General features: G+C 40.1%; 1 protein-coding gene across 2 annotated transcripts in view; it reads right to left on the reverse strand.

The window, feature by feature from the left end:
- BTBD9 (BTB domain containing 9) overlaps window positions 1–14,851 on the reverse strand; it is a 404,071-nt gene that overhangs the window by 63,122 nt on the left and 326,098 nt on the right. For both annotated transcript variants that reach the window (XM_081294490.1, XM_081294491.1), the window contains exon 9: window positions 12,908–13,015. In XM_081294490.1, the coding sequence (XP_081150616.1) occupies window positions 12,908–13,015 (108 nt within the window). The remainder of the gene's footprint in view (window positions 1–12,907; window positions 13,016–14,851) is intronic.

Here is a 14,851-nt window from a genome sequence, read left to right on the forward strand (position 1 = left end):
GAATCATATGATTCTATCAACTGATGCAGAGAAAGCACTTGACAAAATACAGCAACAGCCTTTCATGTTCAAAACATTAGAAAAACTAAGGGTAGTAGGAACATACCTCAACATTGTAAAAGCTATCTATGCTAAACTCAAGGCCAAAATCATTTGAAACGGAGAAAAATTGGAAGCATTTCCTCTAAAAACTGGAACAAGACATGGATGCACCCCTTCCACCACTTCTATACAACATAGTCCTTTGAAACTCTAGCCAGAGCAATTAGGTGAAAGAAATTAAAGGGATATGAATAGGAAAAGAAGAGCTCAAACTATCACTATTTGCTGACGACATGATTGTATACGTAGAGGATCCAAAAAATTCCACCAGAAAACTTCTAGAATTAATTAATGAATTCAGCAAAGCAGCAGGATATAAAATCAATACCCATAAATCAAATGCATTTCTATATATTAATGATGAATCCTCTGACAGAGAAATTAGGAAAACTACCCCATTCACAATTGCCTCAGCTCTAAAAGTTAATCTATGCACATGCTGGATCTCTGAATTCATATCAACCCTCTTAATTCCTCCCTTCCTCTTTTCTTCTTTTTTCTTTTTACCCAGGAAGAAAACACAAATCTCTTGGCACTCTGGGATAGAGCTGAACTAGCATAAATCATAGCATGATTACCAGGACAGAGCCTTTTGCAGATTTCTGACTATAATTTAGTAAACAGAGGTGGGTCACTTAAACTACAAGGCCTTTCCTTACTATCAACAAATGAGTTCTAATTTCCTTTTCTGTAGTTGCTGGTATTCATTTTTAGATGCTTATGTATGAGCTGGGAGTGTAGCTCAGTGGCAGAACATGTGTTTAGCATGCATCAGGGCCTGGTTTTGATCCCTAGCACTGACCAAACCAAAGCTGGGTATGGTGGTACATGCCTGGAATCCCAGCTATCTGGGAGTTTGAGGCAGGGGGATCACAAGTTCAAGGCCAACCTGGGCAATGTGGTAAGATCTGTGTTGACAGGTACTGTGGTGCTCAGCGGCTTGCCTACACTAGGGCTGAGGGGCAGGTCCCACGTCTGCATTCCTTTACTGGCAATGCCGCCTCACAGAAGGGGTGAATCAAGCCTGGCTCACAGTAAGGGGTGCTGACTGGGCACCTGGTGCTGGGACTGGAACCTTCTACAGCCATCCTGAGACCAGAGGAGGTAGGAGAGCTCTCCAGGAGTTCAGAGCAACATCTCTTATGTGCCTCAGACTCCTACCACGCTGGAAGAGGGACTGGACTGCCTTGGCAAGAGATTTTTGAGTCCCTCTCCAGAGTTTAAGGTCAGCTCTTATTTTTTAACCTTTTACTCTGAAAATTCAGAGAAGCAATTGAAACATATTAACCTGACAAACTTGGGATTTTAAAGCAAATCAATTTCCAAAGTGAAAGGGACACAGCTGGCAAACAGTTCTAAAAGCACTTGGCCCCTCCATAAAGTAGAACTTTTCTCTCCGAAGAGTGGTTAAAAATAAAGGTAATGGACATCTAGCCAATAACCAACCTCAAATGATAAACTGTTACTGGGGATCCAAGTCATTAACTTGAGGGGCAAGGAAAGATGTGGAGACCAGAGAAAACTGAACCTCTGGCAAAGATTGAATTAAAATCTGTGGAATAAGGCTGTAAGTGAATCAAGGATGACAGATCGATGATGGATTAATAAAGAGGGGAAGACACATTCATAGTCTACAAAGACTAGGTAGGGAAACGTGTATGTTCTCACACAAACCCTTCCTTGCTCCATGTGATCACATCTGAACCCAGATGTACAGACTTCTGTGACAAAAACCACTTACAGGATGTCTAGACTGTAACCAGATAAACAAAACCAGCGGGTCAGCATAAATGGAGACAGTGATGGCACTCGGGCAGCCATAAGTTCAGACAAATACACACTGACCCCTGTAAGTGCTAGGTCCTCACCAGGCTGCTATGGATAAGAGAGGAGGTAGAGACACCAAACCCCTGCTCTCATGCAGCTGACCTTCTAGGGGGAAGAACAACAGGAGCTTAACCACTAGGAAAAGAAATGGTCACTGCAAGCTATAGTATGGGCTGTGACGGAAAGAAGCTCAGATCTATAAGACAGAGCAACAAAGTGGTCTGATGGGGATGAGTGGAAGGAGCACGCTTTCCTCAGAAAGCGGCCCTTGAGCTGAGAAAGGATAATGGAGGTTAACCAGGCAAAGGGCAGGTGCGTGGGCCCCAGACAGAGGCCACCATGACAAGGGCAAAGCCTCTTGTCTGTGGTGGGGAAGAGCATGATGCATGGTGGGAAGGGAAAAGAACTCGAGAGACGGGAACGTGGAAAATAAGGAGAGTGGGGTGGTGAGCCAGGAGAGGCAGGGGAGGCACTGAAGGCCACGTGAAGAATTCTGATCTTAATCCAGGGAGCGATGCAGACAGTGAACGATCCTAAGCAGGGTGAGGCAAAGGTGCGCTGGAGAAGTTTCCTCTCGCTGCAGTGAGTGAAGACAACTTGAGGGAGGCTGCAGGGAGCGGGGGGAGGCTGCTCCAGTGGAGAACAGCGGAAGAGAAGTGATGGTGATGGACTAGTGTGACCCGATGTGTTTTTGTCATTTGGAATATGATATTAATATGAAAATTATGTCTATAATAAAAGAAGAATCTTCCTGACCATGTACATTTTAAGGGTGCTCACACAGTTCACTAAGAATTGAGGTATGTTTCATTTTTCTTATAATACGCATGGAAAAAAATATTACACTTACAGAATAACATGGTTCCTGGTTAAGTAAGGAAGAGGGAAACGAGAGCTCTCAGATTCTCCTTCCTCCTCATTTGCTACCCAAGAGGACTTCATGCCTTCCAGATTCTTCACCTATCAAGTGTTCTGGGTGGGGGGAGCCTCCCCCTGGGGGTCCACAGGACCTGCAGATAGCTCTAAATTTAGAACTCAGGAAGTTCACATATTAGCATCAAAATCCATTTTCCATACATGTTCCAAAGTATGGGTATGGGGGTTGTTATGGTTAGGATATGAACTGTCCCTCAAAGACTCATGTGTTGAAGGCAGGGTGCCCAATGCAGCAATGTTCAGAGGTGGGGATTTGGGGAAGTGAGCAGATCATGAGGTCTGCGATCTCATATAGTGGATTAGTCCACTGAGGAGCTCATAGCTGAATGGACTAGGAGGTGTACAGACTGTAGGAGGTGAAACACAGCTAGAGGGAGAGGGTGTCTGGGGGCATGCCCTTAGGAACTATATTTTGACCCCATTATTTCCTCTCTGCTTCCCAGTCACCATGAGATGAGCAGCTCTGTTCACCAAGCCCTCTCCACCACAGGACCACAGCAATGGTGCCAGCTAAGGTGGGCTGAAACTGTGATCCCAAATCAATCTTTCTCCTCCAGATGATATTCTCAGGTATTTTGTCATATCAATGGAAACTTGACTAACACAGTGGTTCACACCTGTAATCCCAGCTACTTGGGAGGCTGAGGAAGGAGGATCACAAGTTTGAGGCCAGCCTGGATAACACAGCAAGACCCTGTCTCAAACTAAGAAATAAAAAATAAAAAGTCTAAGGATGTAGCTCAGGTATACAGTGTGAAGTATGAAGCCCTGGGTTCAAACCCTAGTACAACAAAACAAACAAACAAACAAAAAAAACTTCTGAAATACAAAAGATAAGTCCCCTCTAAAGGTTGAAGTACAAATGACAGACTCTCTATTAATGTTTCCTACTCTAACACAGTCTTCTAGGTTGAGGATGTGGCTCAATGGTAGAGTGTTTGCCTAGCATGCACAAGGCCCTGGAAGTGATCCCCAACACTGCTAAATAAATACATAAACAAAATATTCATCTGTTCAAGGCAGTTCATAGTTCATGAACAAGAGTTTGATTAACAGGTGTCTCCAAGCCTGGTCAAACATAGAGATGCCTTCCACAGGGCAGGCTCTGATATCTTGTCACTAACACAGGGATCTGCCAAGTACTAAAACTGACCTCTATGAGTGTGTTATCTGAATTTTTTTCCTTCTCTTTCTTTCTTTCTTTCTTCTTCTTTTTTTTCCATTCATCTTATAGGGACATGTTTTTTAATGCTCAAATTCTAAAAGTCTTGACAAAATTAACACCAATGTTTGCCCTTTAAATAAAATTCAAGAAAGAACATGACTGTTTTTTCATTGTTGTCAAATGCTGTGTAGAAAAATGGAATTAAGCATGGAAAGAGAGAAATAAAATCTCCATCGAGCAGTTTAAAAGTGACAATTACACAACCAGAGTCTATTAATTGGCTCACACTTCCAGAAGGAACAAGTAAACACACTCCTCCAGCCCTGCAGGAATGAGAAAGCTGAGAAATTACCACAGCAGAAACTCACAAGAAAACAGTGATATTTCAGCACAGGATCTATGTGACAGTCACGAGCTTCAATCCCTTCCTGGAAACAACCTGACACTGACTGTGAACTTCTCGTCAGCAGTGTCGACAGTGATGGCGTTTCCTCCTCTCAAACCCACGGGCTTTCTCATGCATCACATTAGTGACACCAAGCCCTCTACATACGACCTCCAATCACATGGCTACCAGTGACCTCCTGGAACAGGCCCAATGGCTTTGTGCTGTTGAGTGTCAGGCTAAGAAACAAACGGGTAGAAAGAAAGCTTTCTCAACCGTCACCAAAAACGGGAAAGAAGATGCAGAAAACAGCATTCAGAGTCAATTGTCTAGGTTTCAATGTGCCATTTTTCAATCTTGCTGCTCTACAGAAGGTTTTACTGAGCCTCTAACTCTCCACCTTGAATTTATCCTGTTGTCCTCAGCCACTTCAGCACTGGGAAGAAACATGATTCCTCTTTCAAAGGTTCCCAGGTGAATAACTAGCACTACCTACAGAATCAGGACCCACAGTGCTGCCCTTCCCCAGGCCACTTACTGACTGTAAGGGACAGCACAGTCAGCAAGAGGGTTCAGATATGAACACAATCATGCTGACGCCTGGACAACAGATGAGCTGGCCCCACCTGCATGTCTCTTAGGGAGGGCAGAGGGGAAACACTTCCTAAGTCAGGATGCTGTAGAAACTGCGTGCTCCCATGGGGTGCCCCCACCTCCCCCAGACCAGGCCCCTCGGTGAAGGGACACTCGGATGGAAATGGGTTTCTGGAGTCCAGGGGAAAGGCAAAGAAAGAATTGCTCCAGGAGAAGTGGCCCTCGGGACCCTCCTGGGAGAAGCATGAGCAGAATGCGGTTCAAGTATCCTTTTCAGGGAAGCACAGCCTGTGCCGGGGGTAAGTGGCATCAAGGTCCTGAAGAGCTACTGGGCTCCTGCCATGTACAGCACTTATTTAATTTCTTTGATTTACTGCTGGCAGTGAATAAAGTGTGCCACTCTGCTGGCATATGCTACTCAAGTAATGACAAGGACAGATATCCACAAAACGTCAACAGCTGCAGCAAAGAAAAATTTTTCTTCAAATATGATTTTTTAGACTTTAAAATAAATATATATAAATTAGTAAAAAATGTATAAAATTAGAAATAAGTTCCATAATCCTGCTCCACAAAGGCAACCATTAGTCCTACTTTGGCAAATTTCCTTTTGGTTTTCTTCTTTCATCATTTTCCTCTACTTTTGATAATACTTCTATAATTTTGTACCCTGTTTTAAAAAAATCTCATTATGTAAGTATTTTTCTTGAGTTATTAAAGTCTTTACAACATCATTTTTAATGAACACTTAGTTGAAGAAAAAAACTATTCAGAAGGGAATCTGGGTGGTAAATCTGGCAGGCAGACAGAACATTTGTGAGAAAATTAGAAGTTAATAGCTAGAGAAACTAGGTAGTTCTAGATTATGACCAAAGAACTCTCAAGTGGAAAAGTCAAATTTTCATTATTACCCAATTCTTTAAAAAATATATTTTTTTAATTGTAGATGGACACAATGCCTTTATTTTGTTAATTTTTATGGGGTGCCGGGATCGAGCCCAGTGCCTCAAGCATGCTCGGCAAGCGCTCTACCACAACCCCAGCCCTCATGATTACCCAAGTCTTCGTACCTAATCATTTACATTTGCCAAAATGTTTGCCAAGGACACAGTCTGGGAGGAATGATGGCTGAGGAAACTCACACTTTGGCAAACATCCAACAGGACCATGGCAAAGGGACAAAATGATTGAAAATGTGAACACAAATGCTGTCAATATGTGAGGAAGTGCACTTTGGAATGAAACAAGACAACTATCTAATGTGGCAGAGGTACAGCCAGGCACTCAGGATTATCAATAGCTGACTATAAGTCAGTCCACGCAGTACAACTTTTGGAAATTCGAGTGCAAGATGGCCTATACTGTGGGCACATCTACCTCTCTCTCTCCCGCTTCCTGAAAACCATTGCCTGCCTTCAAAGAGATACAAACGAATACATTTGTAAAGGTACTGCAAACTGGAAGGGAAGCCATCAAAGATTTTTAGTAATTTCTAGAAGATATCACAATGAAGTGATACTTCTATGAAGTATCACTCTCATAAACTGACAACCAGGCAGACTTCCACAGTGAAGCAAGCTGAGCAGGATGGAGGAAAACTGACAGCCAGGCGTAGCACTGTGAATTTTAAGACCACCAGAGATAAAGAGATGGTTTTAGCGGCTTCTATAGAGAAAAGTAAATTACTATAAGGACTAAGTATTAGACTGATATCAGATTCTCATCAGCAACATTAGATGCTAGATGGTAATAAGTCCAAGATTTCAAACTTCTGAATACTATACGCAAATTATGATCAAGATATGCAAGAATTCTGAAAATTTGCTTTCCATATACCTTTTCTGGAAGAAAACAAAACAAAACCTACAGATTTACACAGTGCAATGGCCAGGAATGATCTTTTCTTAACTAAATGATCAGACTCAAAAGACCCAACGAGCCACACTTGGCTGTAGGTTCACCCAGGAGAGAGAATGGAACCATGGCAGCCATCAGGGCAGCTTCAGGCATTTCTTCCCAGTGGGAGTCTTTCTAGCAGTCTACATAATTGTCCCAGGAGCTACTCTTTTTGCCCTGTAGGTGATAATCAGGTAACAGTGGATAAGATTCAATAATGGGCAGGTGTGGAGACACTATGGCTTAGAAGCCTCACATTCCAAATAGAAACCAATATCCCTTGTAACCATTCCATGAGCACAGATCCCAGAATCGCATGGAACATGTGAATTTACAAAAGTTTTCACACTCAGGAAAGCCCAAAGCTGTCTCTTGACCAGATATTTACAGTCTTCCCAGGATAGATGCAATTTAGTGACCAGGGCAATTTTTATCAGAAGCAGTGCTACTGAATAACAGCTAACGTTCCACTTCTATAGATTTTCAGGGAAATGGATCTAGAAAGTAAGGGGACCCAAGGTCAGTATGTCATGCAAATGGAAAAGGATCCTGTTAAGCCTTTACTACATTCCACAATACACACACACACACACACACACACACACACAAATATAAAAAAATAAAAGGAAGGAAGAAACAAAAAAAGGAAAAAAATTCAAGAAACAATATTGCCAATCTAGAGAGGAAAGAGAAAGGAAATTTAGGACCACAGCTGTAGAGTAGGTGTAGGAAACAATCTTCTCAAAATTAACCAATGAATAAACAATATGTTTTAAAAGCTCTATAACAGGAAAAAGAGGCAATTAGGAACTTCAGGAAAACAAAAAGCTATTCAACATGTGGAATAATTCTGACACTCATAAGAAAATCTGATCTATTAGATCTGAACAGGGTACAATTCTTCCCAGAGGGGCGCATGCTTAGTGACATAGAATATTTCTCTCACTGCATATCCAATTACTAGATATGTTGTGAACAAACAATGTTATATAATCAGAATATTATAATGAGCTCTCAGTTGTTTTCCCTTCTCAGGATTATTTTATAGTTAACACATGGAAAACTTCAGCATAGGTTACAGAACAAAATGTACACATCATAAACATTTTTCAATTTGTTTTAGTTGTAGTTGGTACAATATCTTTATTTATTTATTTATTTATTTTTATGTGGTGCTAAGGATCGAACCCAGTACCTCACACGTGCAAGGCAAGTGCTCCACCACTGAGCCCCAGCCCCAGCCCCCATATCATAAACCTTTATAAGGTCAGTGCGGTTGGACAGCTTACAGAAGATGGGAAGTTGGAAGAAGAAAGACAAATGGAAATAGAGGGAATAATTTCTTCATCAACATAGTAGGAAACCAGAAACTACTGTCCACAATTGATAGATGATAAAAAAAAATAGAGGTTTAAGTATATCATTTAATTTTAAAAGGCAAATAATAGAACTAAAGTGAAAATCATAACTAACAAAAATGAAGAGTGCTGAAGTGAATTATAGCAAAAGTTAGTAAAGCTGATAATTTAATTATTAGAGGTTCAAAATATTAAAATCAAGAAGTTACAAAAACTAAAAACAAAACAAAAAAGTCAGAAGTAGTTACCTCCAAGGAGTGGAACAGAAGATGGGAAGGTAAAATTTTACTTTTTACAAAATGATCTCTGCATTACTTAAATTAATTTCCATGTGCGTATTTGCGTTTATAACTTAAGAGCTGAATAAACAGATCAACTGTTCAACAATTTAAAGGACAGCAGAGAAAAGAAATCAATGCTTGGAAAAGCAAAATAAGGCTAAAGTGTACATTATTATATTAAGTAAGGAAAGAGGGGTAAAAATTAATTTTAAAAAATTAGTACAGGGCTGGGGATGGGTCAGCAGTAGAGTGCTTATCTAGTATGCACAACACCTGGGGTTCAATCCACTGAACCCCCCCCCCAAAAAAAAAAGTTAATACAAAAGCAAGGTTATCTACAGCAGAAGATGACCCCAGCCTGAATGAAAACAAGAGAAGGGTCAAGTCTAGCAGAAAGGACCTGAAAACTAGAAAGGAAAATGCCAATCCCAGACAAAGACAGGGAGCTGCTCATTCTGAGAGATTTCTCTGAGGACAGCAGAAATCTGAGCTCTCATCTCTTGACAAGGAAAAATGCTATCAAGAGGCAGAGCTATGATCTTTAAATATTCCATGTAATTTTATTTATAACATGACTCACATTCTATTTCAATAAGAACACGCTACAATTCTTAAAGCTAATAGAATCCTCTCTTGAGGTCTGCTCTGGAGTATGTTAGTTAAGAAGTCTTTTTTTTAAAAATCATTTATATATATATATATATATATATATATTCTCAGTTTCTTAAGGCCTAACTTGAAAATAGGAAGCACAGTAAATTCAGAATATGCCTGTAAATGTAAAATCATAACCCTGGGTTCCATTGATCCTTATAGGGTTAAAAGGTACTTGTCTTTTCACTACTCTTGTTCTTCTACTGTATTATTTATTTATTAATATGTAAAACACTGCTGGAGCATCTAAGTGCTAAAATACAAAGTTAAAAACATAAATTATTTAAATCCATCAAGTAATGGAAGCAAACAAAGATACTGATGACTTAATGCAAAGTTACATGAGAGGAGTTATTAGTGAATGCATTTTTTAATTAAAAAAAATTTTCACTAAATACAACATCATTATAACATGTACCTGGTCAACAGTCAACCAGATCTTGTTAAAAACACACCTGATATAGCACCTTTTGCAGAGGAAAATAAAAGAGAGAGATGAGGAATATATTTTATAACATACAAAATGTCATAAGGGATGGATAAACATCAAAGATGACAAGTTTTGAGGAAGCACAGATCTGGTCCCAGAGCTACACACTCAATGAGCAGACACTCTGGAAAGACAAATGGATGGCTGGTTGCTCATGGGCCTCAGAGACCCTCTAGTTTCATAAAAAGGGTCCCAGGAGCTTGGGAAAAGTTAACCATTTCATCTGCCCTTTTCTATCATTTAGCCTGGCTTGGCCCTCAGGTAACGCTTTGGTACTAGGAGGCAATGTGGTAGACTGGAAAGAGCCCTGGGTTTAAATCTTAGCTCCACTCCTTGGAAAAGATACTCTCTCTGAGCTTCATTTCCTCTTCTATAAAATAAGGACAATACCCCACAAGCATTTTGTATTCAGACAAAAAGAGATAAAATAATGCAGGTACTGGAATATTAATTAGGATATAATTGTTAGTTTTCTTAAGCTGTGGCAGAAATGCCCACAAAATCTGTGCTTCAAGGGAATTTCCTGCCTAGCCAGGAATGGACTACATCCACATTAGCATACAAGTATCTATTTCTCTTTTCTTTTCCTGTCTACCAGCTAGATGTACGTGATGCTGAGGAGGCTCTAAATGATGGTAGAACTATAAGAAGGGAGATGCGTGGGTTCCTCATTCATCTGTGGAGAACGGCCACTTGACAACCAGAACACCTACAGTGACTGTTAGAAGACTGAGAAATACACTATTGTGTTAAGTCACTGAAATACTGAAAATTATTTGTTACAGCAGCAAGTGCTATCTTAACCAACATACATGTGCTTTGTGATAATATAATAGTAATGGTGATGGTGTCAAACATGCCCTCAGACAAGCCATTGTTAATGCTATTTAGAAATCTTGGTCAAGTAAGCACCTGAAAAGATGTTCAACATCATTAACCATTAGGTAAGTGCAAATTGAAGCCACAATGATATGCTACTTCACCTCCACATTCTGTGATCAAAAAGATGGACAATAACAAGTGCTTGTGGAAAATTAGAATGCCTCATATGGCGCTGGTAGGAACAGAAAATGGTGTTAGCTGCTATATAAATGCTTGGAAGTTCTTCAAAAAGTCAAACACAGTTACCACAGGACTCAATGGCTATTTCTAGGTTTATACCCAAGAAAACTGAATATGTTCATATGAAAACTTATATATATACTATTCATAGCAGCATTATTCATAATAATAAAAAGTGGAAATAATTCAGATATTTACCAACTGATGAATGGATAAAAAAATTTGGTTAGACAATGGAATACTATTTATTCTTAAAAAGAAATGAAGCTCTGATATATGTTACAATCATGAATTAACCTGGAAAACATCACACTAAGTAGAAGTAAGAAACACAAGGTCATATAAGATTTCATTTATATGAGACGTCCATTATATGAAAATCCATAGAGAGAGAAAGTAGATTGCTGGCTGCTGGATTGGGGGAGTTGAAAAGAAATGGGGGTGGGTGACTGTTAATGAAGAGAAGGCTTCATTTTGGAGTGATGAAGATGTTCTAGAATGTTGGAAGTGATGGCTGCACAATTCTGTGAGTATACTAAAAAGCACTGAATCATACACTTTATAAGGGGATGAATTTATAGTATGTGAATCTGTCAAAGTTTGGACTGAAAATGTCCCCCAAAGGCAACTGTGGTAAAGATCTGGTTGTCAGTCTATGGTTGCTACTGGGAGGTGGGTCAGATGGAAGGAAGTTAGGTCACTGGGGGCAAGGACGTGAAGGGAATATTAGGACCCCATCTCCTTCCTCCTTCTCTGCTTCTCAGCTGCCATGAGGTGAACAGGCCTCCTCAGTCATATGTTCCTGCCCTGATTGCTCTACTGTGTCACCACAGGCCCAAAGCAACAAGAGCAAGTTACCATGGACTGAAACCAAGAACCTACACAAACTTTTCCTCCCTATAAGTTGATTTTCCAGGTATTTTAACACAGCAATAGAAATTGGACTAACACAGAACAATAATGCAATTTAAAAAAGAGCTGGGTGTGGTAGCGTACCCAGCAGCTCAGGAGGCTGAGGCAGGAAGATCATGGGTTCAAAGCCAGCCCCAGCAACTTAGTAAGACCCTGTCTCTAAATAAAACATAAAAAAAGGGCTTGGGGGCTGGGATTGTAGCTCAGTGGTAGAGCACTTGCCTAGCATGTGTGAGGCAGGCACTGGATCCAAGCCTTATCACCACATATAAATAAATAAAATAAAGGTGTAAAAAATACATTATTTAAAAAAAAGAGAAGAAGGGCTGGAGATGTAGCTCAGTGGTTAAGCACCCCTGGGTTCGATCCCCAGTACCAAAAAAAAAAAGAAAGACAGAAAGAAAGAAAAATCAGCCATTTGCTGTCTTGTCTCCCAGAGAATCTGGCTGTACAAAAAGGCTCTCTTCACATACTGATTCTAGGCTGGTCAGAACCCACAGAATCCTTCCTGCCAGCTGTTCCTGCAACTAGGTAAGCTCAGAGCTCCCGTGCTAAGTGCATTAAATGCCTCTGCCCACGAAGAGCCTAAGGCACAAGGCTTTCCTTAATTCTGGTAACAGCTAGCTAACACGGAGATGAGATAAATTTTTAGCTAACTCTGAGACTGGTATGAGGGTGGGGAGTAAGATAGAGCCCCAGAATAATTTTTGAAGTATGTATCACGTCAGCAAAATTCTCTAAGGAAGAAAAAGAAAATATCTTAAAGGAATAGTGTGGGATGTGGGAAAGATCTGAGAGAGGATTGCATAAGGAAAGTATCTTTCTTTTTCCTACTTACATATATACATTATTTTTGAAAGTGTGAGTCAAGTTCAAATCTCAACAGAAAGCTTATTTGGTCCTATCAAGTAAATTCCCATATGTACTTAATAGTCAAACTATGGTAAAGGATTATTGTGATACATTTTCTTTTCTTAGATACTTATTTTTCAGTTGTAGGTGGACACAATACCTTTGTTTTATTTATTTATTTTTATGTGGTGCTGAAGATCCAACCCAGGGCCCCCCACACGTGCTAGGTAAGCACTTTACCACTGAGCCACAACCCCAGCCGATGTAATACATTTTCAACCTCAAAAGAAGAATATAATTTGGTGGTCCCAGTAATACATACTTGGAACTGCTGACTCCATCAGAAAGACTGCTCTTGCAATTGGAATAAATTACTGAAAGGAGGCAACTTACTTGCAGGAGACTTTTGTTCTATCAGCCACCATGGTCCACTGTTGCTGGTTGGTAGAAACCTCAACGTAGTAACTGTAGCTGCGGTCATCACAGTCCCAAAGTAACAATCTAAACAAAGAGAAAAACAAGATTGCTGTAAATGTTCTCACTGGCATGGAGACATAGGCATGGGACAATCTGTGTCTACCTCATCCTTCTAACCTGCCTCCTCTGCACATCACAATTCCAGAACTGGGGAAAGAAAGTGAATTTCCCAAAGGTACGAACAGAATAGTCTGCAGCACGTCCCCCAATTTTGGGTAGTCTCTGTCCACTTAACTGGCATGGTTAAGACTGGCTCTGGAAGGAGATGTCTCCATGTCCTCCTTCCTTATTCACCACTTGGCAGGGCTGACTAAATGTAACATCCTGGAGACCACTGCTCATGGAGGAATCTGCTTTCTAATTGATGATAACTAGCATGCCCCATGACCTTTATTTATCATGTTTTAGGTTTCTTCTCATTCTCACCTGTATATTTGCCTAACTTTGGTAAGATTATCTGATTTGGAGATTTAGTAATCCCAAAGGACCAGTGGCAGGGTTGTTCCAGGATCTTCCCAAACCTGCAGATGCTCAAACTACTAAAAAAAAAAAAAAAATAGTGGGGGCTGGGGATACAGCTCAGTTGGCAGAGTGCTTGCCTAGCTTGCACAAGGCCCTAGGTTCAACCCCCAGCACCACCACACACACACCAAAAAAGTCCCATAGTATTTGTGTATAACATACACACATCCTCCTGTACACTTTAAATTATCTCTAGGTTACTCATAATACCTAATACAAAGTGAGTTCAACGCAAATAGTTGTTGCATTGTATTTTCTAGGGAATAGTGACAAGAAAAAAGTCTGTACATGTTTGTTACAAACCCACACATATGGAGGATCTTCTACATAGGCAAACATATATTCACTAGCAAAACTTCCTTAAATATTATTTAGGAAGTTATTATTTGGGTCCTTTTCTTCTTATCCCACTTTTCTACCCAGACAAGAACTTGAGCATTGACAATATTATTCCACTGTTGTGAAGCTCAAAGATGACAAAATTTATCTATTGATTTCAGAACTGTGGTTACCTCTGGGGAAGGTATTGATTGGGAAATGGCATGAAAGAACTTTCTAGAACGCCAGAAGTATTTTAATTTTGATGTGGGTAGTAGTACCTGAGTATAGACAGGTAAATATTCATTAAGCTACACATAAATTATTTGTGCACTCTGTATTATTCTTCAATTAAAAAGTAAGAATAAAAAAAGCAATATGGGATCTACATTTTGCTTCTGACAGTTCTCCAAGGAGATCTATGATTTCTATCATCTATGTTTTTTATGATTCCAGACTTAAAAGTCCTTCCTATGTAAAATTCACACAGTATCTTATTGCTTTATAAGTTGGTCACGGGCATTTGCTTCCTTTACCAGCTAGAACAGCGAGCACCCTGAAGGCAGCGTATATGGCACACTGAGTTCTCACCTCCTAGTACCTGGCCCAGTGTCTCACACAGAGCTTACGCTCAACCAATGTCTGGGCAAATACATTCCTTCCAACAACAGTAATAATGACCATGAAAGACAGTACTTCCTTAATGCTTACTGTGTTTCAGTCCCTATGTTAAGTGTTACACAATTTGTCTTATTAAGTCCTTCCAAATATCCTCTTAGTGAGTACTATTATTCCTGTCAAATTATACAGATGGTGGAAAAGGCTTAATGCTATCAAACAACTTGTCTAAACTCATGGTTGCTGAATGATTGATAAGGATTCCAACCTGGTATCCTGAATCAAAGCCCAGTTCTGTTATTCTGCTGCCAAATGTTTTCTTTATTCCCAGTCAGAATTTTCAACCTGCAACCTATCAGTTTATAAAAGTAGTTTGTATTACATTCCTTTAATTTATAATTA

Source organism: Spermophilus citellus (assembly GCF_964194105.1).
Source record: "Spermophilus citellus genome assembly, chromosome: 5".
Taxonomy (NCBI): Eukaryota; Metazoa; Chordata; class Mammalia; order Rodentia; family Sciuridae; genus Spermophilus; species Spermophilus citellus.